This window comes from Canis lupus, chromosome 10 (genome assembly GCF_011100685.1).
Source record: "Canis lupus familiaris isolate Mischka breed German Shepherd chromosome 10, alternate assembly UU_Cfam_GSD_1.0, whole genome shotgun sequence".
In the NCBI taxonomy this organism is placed as follows: domain Eukaryota; kingdom Metazoa; phylum Chordata; class Mammalia; order Carnivora; family Canidae; genus Canis; species Canis lupus.
The window spans coordinates 66097943-66113633 of record NC_049231.1 but is presented as its reverse complement, the minus strand read 5'-3'; the positions used below and the strand labels follow the sequence as shown (position 1 = coordinate 66113633).

At 42.2% G+C, this 15691-nt stretch overlaps 1 protein-coding gene across 3 annotated transcripts in view; it reads left to right on the top strand.

Moving 5' to 3' along the window:
• SPRED2 (sprouty related EVH1 domain containing 2) overlaps nucleotides 1–15691 on the top strand; it is a 114639-nt gene that overhangs the window by 54714 nt on the left and 44234 nt on the right. The window contains exon 1 of one of the 3 annotated variants that reach the window (XM_038551455.1): nucleotides 6780–6923. The exons of the other annotated variants lie outside the window; for them this stretch is intronic. Coding sequence (XP_038407383.1) covers nucleotides 6907–6923 — 17 coding nt within the window. The 5' untranslated portion in view covers nucleotides 6780–6906. Of the gene's footprint in view, nucleotides 1–6779; nucleotides 6924–15691 lie in introns of those variants that run through there. 3 annotated transcript variants of the gene reach the window in all.

The following is a 15691-nucleotide window of genomic DNA, read 5'->3' as shown; positions in this document are numbered from 1 at the left end:
GTTCACTTGTGTTAGTAGGCAGTTTTCTCGTGTCGCTGTTACCCATCCATGCCTTTTAGAATTCTGGAGGTTCAAAGACTGGATTAGGTTACGCCCTACGTCTTCCAGACAAGGGAATTGAAGCACCAAGAAAAGTGACTCTGCCCAAAGGCACGTAACTAGTGGGAAAGCCAGGCCCAAGCTACTGCCTCCCAACAGAATGAATTTGCAGGATTTCTAACTCCAGCAGTGTGTGTTTTTTCCATAGGTGAACAGTCAAAGAGCACTGTCGAGAGTTCTCAAGAGAGATTTCCATTTCCACAACTGAATATCTGTAGAGCCATCTGACAAAAGTGGCTTCCACTTCGGAAGTGGCTCTAGATCCAATTCTTCTGCTAGAAAGGTTTGCTCCAGCTAGGAAGCTGCCATTATCTTGGATAAGTTTTTTGTGGCCAGCATTATGGTAGGTTGAAGACTTCCTAGAACTACACAGCCTTTGAGCAGCTTCAGGTCCAATTCTGCCCTGAAGTTAGGGAAACAACAGAGTGGGGCTGGGCTGGGCTGATGGCAGATTTGGGTCCGGCACACTTGGCCTGTGTAGGATCCTCATGGAGCAAGTGTATCTTGAAGAATGACCTATCCAACCATAAGCAGATTTTCAACAGACCTCACTGTTGAGTGTGGCACGTGATAAATACACTCACTGGTCACTCATTGGGCACTTCCCATGTTCCCTTTCCAGGTCTTGAGGCATCTTCTTCCCTTGAACTTAAAATCTCAGGCACAGGTGTAGGTTTGTTTCTCTCTGCAGCCCATGTCTCTGAGGCCAGGCCCTCTTGCCCTGTTTGCTCTCCAGGCTTGAAGGGTTAACATGGTCTTCTGGTGGACATCTGGCCTCCAACTTGGCCATATCTCCAAAACCCCTAATGCCCTTACCTTTTCCTTCCTGATTAAGCTCTTAGCTCCTTTCCTAATTTCCCAGAGTGAGTTTCCCATGTTTCTGATACACCTTGGATTCCCTCTTCCACTTTTGTCAGTCCTGCCCTGTCTGAAGGTATTTAGACTCTCTGGGCTAAATTGACGTCGTAATCCAGCCCCCTGTTTTTATTGCACACAGGCCAGGCACAAAATTTGTGGGTATTATCACCATATAGAATGCCCTGCACCAAGTAGGCACGGGGTGAATGTCAGTTCCCTTCACCTTTCCTTCAAGAAATCCACAAGCCTGAAAGGTCCTCACATCATAAGGTCTCTTATCTTTAAAAGGAAAAAAAAAAAAAAATCTAGGGCACCTGGTTAGCTCGTTTGATTAAGCATCCGACTCAGGGTGGTGATCTCAGGGATGTGAGATTGAGACCCCCCAACCCCCAGGCCCAGTGCTCGCAGACAGTCTGCTTAAGCCTCTCTCCCCTTCCTTCAGCCCCCCGACTCCCACGCTCTCAAAAAAGAAAGAAAACATCAGCTAAACATAATAGCTCATGGGCATGTAATCAGTGCAGGTCTTCTGGCTCTGACCGAGCTGAACATCCCCAGAGTAACCACGAGTGTTAAAAGGAACCTATTTAACCCTTGTGCCAGCCAGTTACACTTTCAGGAGCGTGGCTGAAAACTGGCTTGGTCTCAAGTGAGACTTGTCACTGTAAGTATGTCTCTGAAATCCTGCTCTCAGTTAGTGACAACAGAAATCATCAGGCTCCCCGTTCCCTTTCTTGAAGAGCCCTCAGCATGCGCATTGGTATTAACTATGCAATTTCCTATTGGATCGACTATAAAGTTGTTGATATTTGCCAGTGAGGCAACAAGTGGCCACCAGAAAGGCTGTGTATCTAAGTACACCTCAGATTTAATCTCTATCCAAACAGCTGCCTAAGGCTTTTTTTTTTTTTTTTTTTTCCTATAAGAGCTAACTGAAGGGAGTTAGAATGGTTTCTTTTGTTTGAGTTTCCTCTCCCAGAGACCAGTCCCAGGACTCCCTTCACCTGCATTATCCATTAATGCAATGGGTTCATTTCTCCAAATAAACAAGCTTTCCTGCCAAAGAAAACAGGCAGCACGATTGGATGCAGGGACTGCCTTGGGACCCGCATCTAAAGCACGTTCTTCATTTTTCTGGGTTGGCCCTCGGTCTCTTTACTGGGCTCTTGTCGGCAGTGATGATGTTACGGCAGCCCTCGTTTCTGAAGGCCCCTCAAATTGTATTAGTCCCGCCTGTGGCTGTCCAGCCCTCTTGAAAGCATCCTTCATTTCTGTTTGTTCAGTTTCCTGAATGCCTCTTCCAGATCATCTTTCACCTCTTGCTTCAAGCTCTGGGGACACATGTGGTTTCGACATAATGTACAGATGTGACTTGGAGGAGGGGAGGCAGGTCTGTGGGCTCACACTCATCAGCCCGACTCTGAAATAGGGAGGTCTTCCTCTCTGAGGGGGCCCAGGCAGCCCCAGGCCCTCTAGATACCCCCACCGGCCGGGACACAGGGCACTGGGGTGCGGGTTTTGCATCACAAGGAAGGCATGAGCTCCGGCCCTCCTGGACCAGATCACCGAAAGTAACGCCTGTGTGTCTGGTTTCTTAAATTGAGACCTTAACAGAAGAAAGGACCAATGACTGAAACTACTATAGCGGAAAGACCCGATTCTTTCTTTATCTGCTAAATTCTTGTTCGCCAGTGGTTGGCAAACTTTTTCTTTTTAGTAAATAGTTTCAGCTTTGGGACCACGGGGCACTGTCACAACTGCTCGCTCTGCCTTTGTGGCTGTAAAGCAGCCCTGGGCGATATAGGAACAGACCAGTGTGGTGGCTGGCCCTAAGTTGCCCACTCCTGCCTGTCTAAATTTATAAGACTTTCAAACATCCCCATCTTTGTTGTTTGCATAAATTCAGGCGTGCTCTGTACGTGGCCGGGCCTGCGCTAAAGTACTTGTTGTGAGTGATCCCATTTATCCCATTCAGGACAATTCTGTGAAGGTATTAATATTACGCCCATTTTACCGTTTAAATAACATAAGGGCCGGGCTGGATTGTGAACCGAGACAGTTTGACTCCAATTCCAGGCTCTTTCACCACTACACGGTACTGCCTATAGATTTCATCACTGATACCCACATTTGCCTTTAGATCTTGACATTAGCCAGTATTTGGACTTTTAGCCTCTCTCCATCCCTGCTGAAAAGCCCAAAAACATGCAAACACATCATTGCTAAAAACTCTTTTACAAATTAGTATGTGTCAAAAACTTAAAATGAGTCCATTCACGAGTTACAATAAATTGGAAGCTGAGTTCTGCTATGCTTCCCAGCTAGTTTTGCTTCCTAAATACCCGAGGATCATAGGAGAGGAGTATATAAAAGCCCAGGAGTCTGAGGCCAGAGGAGTCCAGGCTGATTTCTAGGTTCCAAGACCCAGTGCTGGGCCTGGAGCAAGCTACTGCGCCTTGGGATGGCCATTCGTCTCTAACGCCAACCCTGCCGTGAGCTGTTAATCTGCTGTACGCGTAGGTGCCACTGAGGTCACACCGATCTCGTGTGCTCAGGGAGACTGGGTATTGCATGCTACAGATTGTTTGCTGACTCCTGATGGTCATTTGCGTGCAATCTACCAAATAGGAATGTTCATTAACGATGGCAGAAACCAAGTTCGGATGCCTTTTGTTGTTGTAATAAGTAAGGCGTGTTCTGAAGAAAGCTAAAAAGAGTAAAAAGATGTGTGTGGGGGGGGACAATTCCATATCCCATCACATTCAGCAATGTTTCCCAAAGTGCTTTCTTCTCGTGGGGATAGTCACGGGAGGAGGGGTTCCTGTGGTCAGATAAACTTCCGAAATGCAAGACTAAACAAACAGTATTCTCAAGGATATAGTTTGTAGTTTTCCCAAAATGTTTGTTTGGTTGTTTGGTTTTGTTTTTGGATCCTCTTCTAAAACTGTTTATGGGGAACACCCTTTGAGAAATCTTAACCCAGAGACCTTTCCTCGTGTTGACATTTTGGTAAATTTCCTTTACGGTGCATGATTTTTTTTTTAATGAGTGTGGTGGTACCAGCAACTGTGGTGGTTATTAGAGCTGGCAAAAAAAAATTTTAAACAAGGTTATGTATTTTCTTTTATGTGTGTTTAACTTTATTTTAAAGTGTTTCATCATCATAGAAAAGTTGTAGGAATAGAATGATGGACTTTTTTTTTTTCTTTTCTATTTGTTACCTCCGCTAGATGGGCAAAGTTTTTGTTAAGATTTTATCTATCTGGGATGCCTGGGTGGCTCAGGGCATGATCCCTGAGTCCCGGGATCGAGTCTTGGGATCGAGTCCACATCAGCCTCCCTGCATGGAGCCTGCTTCTCCCTCTGCCTGTATCTCTACCCCTCTGTATGTCTCTCATGAATAAATAAATAAAATCTTTAAAAAAGGTTGTATCTATCTATGTATCTATATATCTATCTGTCTGAGAGTGAGCACACACGTGTGCACCCATATAAATGGAGGGAGAGGGGCAGAGGAAGAGGGAGGGAATCTTGGGCAGACTGTGCGCTGCGCATGGAGCCCACCGCGGGGCTGGGCTGATGATCCTGTGAGCATCACAACCCGAGATCATGACCTGAGTCGAAACCAGGAGTCAGATGCTTAACTGACTGAGCCACCCAGGCGCCTCGGAAGGACTCGTTGATATCCAGTTCCCCATTTGTTAACATTTTACCATAATTGCCGTGTTCTCATTCTGTGTGTGTGTGTGTGTGTGTGTGTGTGTGTGTGCATATGTTTATGTGTACACATTATTATTACCATTACTTTTATATTTTTTTAAAAAGATTATTGATTCCAAAAAAACAAAAAACAAAAAAAAAAAGATTATTGATTCATGAGAGACAGAGACAGAGGAAGAAGCAGACTCCCTGTTGGGAGCCCGATGTGGGACTCGATCCCAGGACCCTGGAATCAGGACCTTAGCCAAAGACAGATCCTCAACCACCGAGCCACCCAGGGTCTCGCTTTTAAATTTTTAATTAAATTTGATTTATACATTCTTTAATGAACTATACGTTTATTTCTTCAAATTACGTATAGAAACTCAAATTAGGCTAGAGGTTTTTGAATTTCCCCCCATTTCTGCCTATTGTAAACTGTGTTCTGCAAATGTGAAAAGTTTTCATTTAGCTGCAAGGGGGCATTTTGATAAGCCTGTAGCTTGCAGCCTTTATGAGGAAAGAATATGTAGAACCAAGAAGGGCTTCATTCAGCTCAGGTCTACACATGGTCCTAAGCAGTTTGGATTCATTGGATTCATTTGTCAGTTGATGTTCTGTGGGGACCATCACAACCATTTGTTGCATGTTTTCAGTCCACTTGAGCAATGTCTTTTGAGGACTGGCCTTGACCCGACACACCCTCCTGTCCTTTGGATTCAGAACTCAAGGAAGCAGTTCAGAGGTCCTAGGCTGTCATAGGACCTCTGTGTTTTAAGTTTCCTGTGGTGACTTGTCACACTTTCAGAACATGTCAACAAGGACGATTTTTAAAACAACACCTAGTTTCAATGGTGGTTTTGTTTAACATACATTGGAGCCTCCATATCTATTTTTTTTTTCCAGGCATGAAATCAAAGCTCTCTTCCTCCCTCAGATGGTTTAAGTAACCCAATTTGAGCATAAAGTGAGTCGAGCAAACACTGCTACCTTACAAAGAGATGTGTTGGTATAAGGGGACTATGGATGTGACTTACATAACCTCTCATGGAGTGTTTCCAAAACCATATAAGGAAGCTGGAAATAGTAACCTCTCCCTTGTAATGTCAACATTGAGCTCACGAATGAGACTGGGGCTTGTGTCCTCAAAGGAAGCATAAGGAACAACCACTAGATAGTCTTGGGAGGGGAGAGCACCAGGCATTTGTTCATTGGGTGGATACAGCTCTCACAGTGGCCTTTGGACATGTGTGTCATATCTTCAAGCTGGAAACTCCCACGCCCATGGTCAGTTGGTTGCACTCTGTGAATGGTGGCCATTCACACATATGATAGGTTCGTACCAACTAGAAAAGTGCCTTGTTTGGGTACAAATTAGACTGTAGGGACTAGGAAAGAAACCTTTAATTTTTAAAACAAGTTATTATAAAAATCTTTGGATAACTCAAGAAGAGAGAATAATATAGCCAATCCCCATATTACGTACTACAGATGTAGCAACGATGAAGATTTTACCACATTTCCTTACCACCCCCCCGCTTTAGCTAAAATATTCATAACAAATCCCAGATATCCCATCATTTCATTCCTAAAAAAAACTTTAAGAAGTAGACATTTTTATAAATACAGTGCCACTCTCCCACTTGACAGGATTAACCAGGACCAAAATTTTGATGTGTAGTTTTTACAAGAGCTCCCGCAGCTGGGTTAACTTACAACGTAAGAATCAACAGGGTCTGTGCCTATACTAATTCACTGATATCTTAAAAGAGAGGAGTCCTTGCTCTCAGCTCTGAACCAAATTATTTGGTTTGGAGATGGGGGCGGGTAAGCAATTTGAGCCTGTGGTTCTACCACTGTATTCTCAGGTATTGAGCTGTGCCATTTGCTTCCTGGGCATTTCATAGTATCATCAATGATTGATAATCATAACTTACAGGAATTTTTTTAAACAATATTTTAATTGGAAAAAGCATCTGTCAGCTGTCAGGCTTCCAGCTTCCACTTTTGAGAAGCAGGATGTTGAATGTGAGTAATGACACAACAGGCCTATAAAATGCGGACTAACCCTCGGATGACTCATCCAGTACGATGCAGTATATTTGTCAAGGAGACTGAATCATATATGGGGGAAACCACTTTTCAAGCAGCCAGCTGGTTCTCAGGTCCGCAAGAGACCATCCATTTTTATCGGAAGCTTTATAGTAGCAATAATGCTAATACCCAGCACTTGGGCTCTACAATGTAGAGGAAATGGCATCACCCGGCAGGTATGTGCTCACTGTTTACGTGAACTTTATTTTCTCCTTGTTCTCTTCTACCTAACCTTTCCGATAATTTAGCATTTTTTAAGGGAGGAAAAAAATGATTCTAATTGGAAGGAACTGAAGTGTGTGTGTATGTGTGTGCGTGTGCGTGTGCTCACATGCAAGGACAGATAGGTTACCACTGGTCTTCAGATGGACAGAGCTCTTGTCCACTCATCTCCCTCGCTGCAAACAAATTTCTCTTTAGATATTCAGGTGAACTCATCCCTTTTTTAAAGCCCTGAGTTTAAAGGACTCTACCTAAGGAACAGCTTGCAGAGGTGTGGTATACCTTTTGGGTGGGTAGCTTAAAACTTTTAATAAATTAAAAAAAAAAAAAAGAAGAAGAAAGAAAGAAAGAAAACCCAGAGGTGGTCTAATGGATCTGGTCTAGGAGTAATCATTGTGTTTATTATGTTGGATTTCTTTTCTTTTTTTTTTTTTGATTTATTTTTAATATTGTGATTTTTCTTATCCTTCAAGATACATGACTTAATGCAAGAAAGCTTTATTCCCCTACTGAGTATGTCTAATTTTTGCAAATCATAATCTGTTCATGCTGAATTCATGCATTACTTTTCTAGGTGGGAGAAAGGGTAGTGAGGGGTTGGTAACAACATTTAATTATAGCTTTCACATGATCTGAAGGATTGTTCTGCATAATTGGGAAGCCGTGTCGCCTGTCTGACCTTCTCTCTTTCTTCACTCACTAAATTTAAACAATGCCTGACTCGTTAAGGCACAGATCTTGTTTATTTGAGTATATTAAACATTCCTCTGTGTGTTGACAGTCCATTGAGTGTCTCCTCATATTTCTAAAAAATACTTTTTGTGTCCTACTTGTTAGGGACAGATGCTATACTTAGTTTATAGTGGCACTATTTATGCTTTTCTGGTCTGTCTGTCCAGAATGGCTGGGTCAGGACCCCATAACACAACTGCCCACAAATTTGCCTAAGATTTAACATTTGCAGAGCAGCTCCATCTATGGTGGTAAATTCTGTTATCACTCAGAGAGCATTAAGCAGATCTAGGCTTACCAAGCTGGAAATGTAGGCAGTCTTTGTTGTCTCTTCTCCATTCTTGTAAAGCCCGTCATAATGACTTGTTTTCCTTGAGGGACGTGTACTCCAAACTGTCCGTAAATGTATTAAATTTACCTATTTGAATACATTCAGAAATTTAGATAATATGGAACGCCAGCATGAAGGGGGTTTGTTTTGTTTCTGTTCAGTACATTAGGAGGTGTGCTTTTTGCTTTTTTTTTTTTTTTAGAATAGCCAATTTGTTTTTGAAGACAGGACCATCTCCAAATTTCATTAATTTTGCATTCTATAAATGAAAGCCACCTGTTATGCTGTAACATGCTAATTATGGTAGAGGACAATAATGAAGAAGAACAGTATTTGAAATATGTGGGGGTTTTGCTAAGAATTTTCCTGCCCACATCTGTAGTGCTTATTTTTATATGTGTATGTGTATACATGCTTGTATCGTGCATAGTGCATAGTTAATAATAGCATTTGGTGGTATTAAAAAATACTTCAGATTCAAAGTAAGGCTTTTTATTCCTTCTCATTGACTTTTTTTTTTTTTTTTTTTAAGTTGCAGAAGAAAGGCTACTTTAAAAATGTTAGCTTGAACTAAACCCTGAATTTGTGGTCTTCTAGTGGATGGGGTTCTCCTGCTGCTTTGGTGGGTGTCATGGCTCAAGTTTCACTGTTAGAAGTCATCAGAAAAATAAGTGACTTAAAAACGTGAATTAAAGCTAGAATAACTCATCTGCTCTGATTTCCCTGAAATCTTAGGCTTTGTTTGATCTTTCTTCCCACCCCCCCCCCTTGAGGCCTACAGAAAATGGTTACAGGCAGGTACATAAAAACATTTTGTCTAAATTTCGTCTAAATTTCTGTATTGGAATTTTCAGTGAAAATAACTTACTTTCCCTGTGATTTATATAGTCGCGACTCAGATCCTGTCCAGATGATTTTAGGGCGACATAGGTTTTGTTCAGCTTTGGTTTCATTACCCACTCAGGGCATCTTGATGACTGTGATTTGGCAAGGACAATCACCCCTAGGGTTGTAGCCACCGTTCTCAGAGGCCCCTGTGCCGTTAAGCACCATGAGCTGTTGATCCAGAGTGACTACATGTTTTTTAGGTTCCTTCATCCTCTTTTGAGAGAAAAGGAATACAGAGCCATGGCCAGTACCAGGGGTCTCATATCATTCAACTTGGAAGCAATCAATAGGTATTGAGTGAGATGCTGCCTACGTTCAGAGCTATGTGCCGGGTGGTGTTAAATTAAAAAATGCCAGTGATCTGGGCCCAGCCCTCTCCTTGCTTTCGTTCCCTCTTCAGTGTGGTTCATCGTTATTGGTAATAGCTGCCTCCTGGTTTTTTTGTTTTGTTTTGTTTTTTTGTTTTTTTTTTTTATTCATAGATTTACTGGAGTCTATAATCTGGAGCCACTAATTGCTCTGTGTAGAAGCAACTTTTAGCTATTCCCTCTTGGTTCTTCAGAATCTAACTCTTCTTGGATGGATACTGAGAAAGAACTTCCCTAGTAAAAACAAAACAAAAAAAAATTCATTTGATAGTTTTGGAGGCCATGTTTTTTGAGCCAAGTAGAGTGACAACCTCAGATGAAGGATTTATTTATTTACTTACTTTCTTGGTTTCTTCTTTGAGGAGTGGCATTCAGGGAGAGCATTTGAATCCTCAAGGCTTAGAGTGTCCAGGATATTTTATTGGAACAGATTAGTAGTAAACATCAAAGATAGTTTTTCCATATCTTAGGGAGTTGGAGACCCCTCCCCTCTTTAGCATCTTTTAAAATTATATTTAATAACTCAAAGCTGTAATGAATTCGGTAACCATTTAATAAAAACCTGTTTATTTAGAATCACTATAGATTGGGGCACCTGGCTGGCTTAGAAGAGCATAGGATTCGATCTTAGTGACGTGAATTCTAGCACCACATTGGAAATGGACATTACTGGGATTCCTGGGTGGCTCAGTGTCTTAGCGCCTGCCTTTGGTCCAGGGCGTGATCCTGGAGACCCGGGATCGAGTCCCATATCAGGCTCCCGGCATGGAGCCTGCTTCTCTCTCTGCCTGTGTCTCTGCCTCTCTCTGTGTATGTGTTTCATGAATGAATAAATAAATAAAATCTAAAAAAAAAAAAAAAGAAAAAGAAAAGAAATAGACATTACTAAAATTAATTAATCAACATTTAAAAAACACATATTTGTGTCTAGAAAGACCTGTTTCGTGAGTTTATAATCTTCTCTAGCTGTACAGGTGGATGAGCAGTGGTAACTCCAGCCCCCCAAGGGGAGAGCTGGACCTGTCCACTATTCTGCTGTTACACTGTCCTCCCCACATCCGAAGTGTATGGTCACTCTGCCTACATAGTGCTTGGGATTAGCAGCACTTGTAGGTAAATCTTGTATCATTATCTGGAAATGACAGCTTTCCTGTTGTGTCTCAGAAAAGCCAGAGACAAGTACAGAACAGCCCTCTTAGGACATATAAACCTCGCTCTTAAGGACCCACATATGGGGTGAATGACCACTGTCTTATCCAACCAGCATGAACTTTTCTTCATCCTGAGCATTCTTTCAGATATAAATTTGCTAACAGCTTGTTTGCATTGTCATCTGTGCCCAGATTGTCTTTAGGGTATATGTGGGACAATTAGGGAAGCCATGCCCGTTCTCAGTTGGATTCTTAATCACCAACATTTCTTTGTAATTAATGATTACCATAGAGAAAGCGAATGCTTGAGAACCAGGCTGGCACTCCAGCCCTTCCTGAAAGAGCTTTTGGCTTCCGTGACAGCTCTACCTTCTTTGCCTCACACTCTGACAGCAGCACAGGGAGTGAGCTACATCGTCTTCACAGCGCTCAGTATGCAGGGAACCACAACAAGATACTATTTCTTTCCAGATTTCAACCCAAGAGATGACTTTTAAGTTTTCAGTGCTAATTCATGCAGTTGTAAAGATTTTTCACATTGGAGATGTCCAAGCTGGGTTTTTGGCTTTTTTGTGGTTTTCGTTCAAACACATGTTCCTTGTACCCATCCAGTGAAAGAGATGGGTTGCCTGCCCTTGCTCTAGCCCCACGAGGCCTGCTGTTTGACTGGGCCTCTTGAATTCCATGAAATGGAGCGCAGACAGCATGTGTCATAAAGGCTGCTTGGGAAGGGTGAAGAGCAAAATTAGTGTCTGTGGGTGGGCATGTGTTCTCATCACATCGCCAAAGAACTGCAATGTGCAAAATCTGGCAGGAACTTGTTCCAGAGAAAAATAAAACAGCCCCTTTTTTCCTGCTTTGAGAAATATTAAAAACATCGCTAACCCTCATGTTAAAGAAATAGAACTGTTAGAAAGTCTGTGATTTTGTGTGTCTGTGTTTTAATAATCTTAGAAACAGGTTAGTAAAAAGGACTAATATGAAATATTTTTTAGGGATTGTGTCACTTATATTGTAAACATGATAAGACTTCTATTCGAATATAATTGGTTAAGGATGAGGGGAATTTGTTAGAGCTAACAATTAGGGGAAGGTCTGTTATATTTAACTTTCCTCTGTTCTTTGATGTGATTTTATAAGAAAAGCCATTTTTATCTCTGTAAAACCAATTACAAAGGAAATGTTTGTGTTTTTCATATATGTGATCCGCCTTGTATCCGAAAGAACAAAGCGTAGGCCACACTTACATTTATATTTGAAGCATAAGATCTTCCATTTATAGTTACTTTGTGAAGGTCTTACAAATTTGTTCATTGTTCCTTATAGTGTAAAAGAATGTTTCTAGCTTAAAGGGTGCTCATGATGTATAATAGTTTGCACAATGGACATATGCTGACTTGATAATCAGGAGGGAGTTTTGTGGGTGGTTGTTGGTTTGGTTTTGTTTTAAAGATTTTTTTTTAATAAATTTTTATTTATTTATGATAGTCACACAGAGAGAGGGAGAGAGAGAGAGAGAGAGAGAGAGAGGCAGAGACACAGGCAGAGGGAGAAGCAGGCTCCATGCACCGGGAGCCCGACGTGGGATTCGATCCAGGGTCTCCCAGGATCGCGCCCTGGGCCAAAGGCAGGCACCAAACCACTGCGCCACCCAGGGATCCCCCATGTTTTAAAGAGTCTATTTTTCAGCAATCTCTACACCCGACATGGGGCTCAAACTTACAACCCCGACATTGAAAGTCACATGCTCTACTGACTAAGACAGCCAGGTGCCCTTGTTTTTTTTGTTTTTTTTTTTTTTTTTTTAAGTGGCAGTGTTTACTTCTTAAAGACTACAAAAACATTTCTTAGCCTAAACCCCAAATTCCTGCATTTGGGGTCCTTCTTGAGTATATGTATTTCACATGTCCCCTTCTTGTTTCTTAGATTGGTTATCTTTTTTTTTCTTTAATAATAGGCAAATAAATAAATTAAATAGACCACCTTAGCAATTTTTGAGTACGTAGTACTTTCATCATATGCACATTGGTGTACAAATAATCTCTAGAACTTTTTCATCTTCCAGAACTGAAACTATACCCAGTAAACAACTCCCCATTTCTCCCTTGTCCTAGACCTTCACAATCACCATTCTACTTCCTGTTTCTATGAGTTTGACTACTTTAGAAAGTGGAATCATGCGGTGTTTGTAATTTGGAGACTGGCTTATTTCACTTAGTATAATGTCAGGGTTCTACCATGTTGTAGCAAATGACAGGATTTCTCTCTCTCTCTCTCTCTCTCTTTTTTTCATATGAAAAATGTTCTGTGTATGCATTCTACATTTTCTCTATCCAGTCATCCCTTGAAAGACATTTAGGTTGTTTTTGCCTTTTGGCTGTTGAGAGTAATGCTGCAGTGAGCATAGATGTGAAATTAATTGCCTTTTGAGATAGGAATTGACTTTCAATAAATGTTAGTTAATCCTCTGTATGCAAACACACCAGAAAAAGTGTCATTTTGTCATATCACCTTATGTTTATCCAGCCTTTTCAGTTTACACCAGAGTTTCCATATGCCAGGTTACTCACTGTGGGAAATTGCTGGGTAGGTAGCAATTCTCAATCTGGGAGAGTGTATCCACAGTGACTTCGAGGATCGTGACTTTCCTCGAGGTGAGCTTAGGCCTGGGAGGTGGCGGAAGCACACTGGTGAATGAAATGAGCTATGGGTAGTTCATCTTGAATAACATTAAGACAGGAGCCCTTTTCTTCTTTCTTCCAATATTAAATGGCAGCCAACAGTGACAGCATGACTTTAAGGTAGTGTAATTACATCTCCTTGGCTGTACAGCCTGCCACTGTCAGTAAAGCGCTGTGGGTGGTTGGCCATGGCCACTCAATTGCCTTGCCTCAAGCAGTGGTCTTTAGCCACCACTGAATGCCTGGTTGGGCTCCCTGAAGCAAACATGGGTGGTGATGGTCAGGAAAGCCCGGTCAGGTAAGCAGCTTCGCCTTCTAAGGTCTCCATTTCAAGACTCACTCAAGATCATGGGTCTTGAAATAAAACCGCTTCCAGTCCTTCCCCAGGCTGGTAGACTTTGTTGTGTGAGGGTAGCTCTAGAGTTCCTTGGAAGTTCTTTTTGAACTGAAACTAGCATACTCTCCCATAAATGAAATAATATTTTAAGAATATGGTGTTCACCGGTGAGCAAGCTTGGTAGCTAGTTGGCCTACACTTTTCTCTTATTGCCTTGTTCTCTTATGGCAGGAGAGTAACTTCCTAGAAGCACATGTTCCTGAGTGGATGGCTGTTTTGCAATAGCTCGGAAGGAAATTGCCCTCGTAAGGTCAAATCCTGTCTCTGTTGTGGTGAAGAACTAGTCAAGAATCCACTGCCGGGCGATTAGCCTGTGAGCCCGACGCTTGTTTTGTCCTTCTTTATTGTTGACCAACAGTCACCGGCACCACAGGACAGAACAGTTTCCTCAGGGACACCGAATTTGGAATTCCTAAACTGTAGCAGTCATACCATGTACCATTGTTACATTTGCATTTAAGCCAGTCATCCCAAGTTAGGTTAACTAAAGTGCTTTCCTTTGGTTTATCTGCTGTTGAGGTGAAAAGATTTCTCAGTCTTCCTAGCACGTGATCATCAAGTTGGCCTTTTTTAGGGCTGGTCAAGATCCAGGGGTCCTAGATGAAGCCTAAATCAGAAGTTGAGAGGGGCATCTGGGTGGCCCAGTGGTTGAGCATCTGCCTTTGGCTCAGATTGTGATCCCAGGGTCCTGGGATTGAGTCCTCATGGGGAGCCTGCTCCCTCTGCCTGTGTCTCTGTCTCTTTCTCTGTGTCTCTCATGAATAAATAAATAAATAAAATCTTTAAAAAAAGTTTAGGGATTCCTCCTTGCTTACCCCTTTTCTCCCACCCCCCACCCCCATCGGATAGGAACACGCTTAGTGAGAGCTGAATAGAACTGGCTGTTCCACAGAAGGTGGGCAACAAGGCTTCTGTCAAGGAAACTTTTTTTTTTTTATGATTTTATTTATTTATTCATGAGAGAAACAGAGAGAGAGAGAGGCAGAAACACAGGCAGAGGGAGAAGCAGGCTCCACACAGGGAGCCCGATGTGGGACCCGATCCCGGATCTTAGGATCACGCCCTGAGCCAAAGGCAGACGCTCAACTGCTGAGCCACCCAGGCATCCCTGTCAAGGAGACTCTTAGCAGTCAAAACCATTTGGGAATATAACTGTGATTCATGTATTTTAGGGTTTGGTTAGGCTTTTAGACTGGATTGGGAATCCCGATGCTCACCATTTAATGTGTTTTTTTTTTCCTGTGGGAAAAATATAGTCCAGTTTACAAGAAAATTTTTAGACCAGAACTCATTGGTGACGTTGAGGGAGCCTGGACCAAACCAGCACCGAGTTGCTTTATCAAAGGTCTATATAGTAAATGTCTCTCCACATTGACTAGTTAGGCAGTTCTCCATTACCTTTTCTTAACATTTTTTTCCTTTCTCTCTGAAGGTAATGAAGATTTGGTACTGGAGCATCAGTCTTGAGTCAGTTGAGTAAAGCGCACAGGATGAACTATTTGGGAGAAAGGGAGCAGCACATCCCTTTTCTCCTCTTTGCCTGCATTTGGTTCATAAATATGTCTTGGGGATTTTCTTCCACGTGGCTAAAGAGCATCTCCCATTTGTGGATGGGTAAACCCAGCTAGATGGCTACATTGTGTCTGTTTTTTTTAAAGATCTTATGAAACTTGTTAAAACTCCATTTTCATTTTTTTTTTTTTTTTAAGAAATACTTCAATAGTTGTGTTTGCTCCTGAGAACCTTATAATTGCCCAGTGCTACTTGTACCGAGAGAGCATATCTGTTAGTTTGTTGTGGTTTCAGGTCTCTGTAGTTTCAAGGGTTTTATTTTCTCCCCCAAATCAAAGTATGTTTTTGGGGGAACACCTGGGTGGCTCAGTGGTTGAGTATCTGCCTTAGGCTCAGGGTGTGATCCTGGGATCTGGGATGGAGTCCCACATTGGGCTCCCTGCGTGGAGCCTGCTTCTCCTTCTGCCTCTGTCTCTGCCTCTCTCTCTCTCTCTGTGTCTCTCACGAATAAATAAATAAATAAAATCTTTAAAAAAAAAAAAAAAAGCGTTTTCGGTAGCATTTTGCTCCTGCAAGTTTTCTGATCTGCTTTTGTAGAGTATTTGGGTGACTTAAGTTTGCTAAGCCCTCTGGCACAGCTGAAGGACTTTCAAACCCCCCCC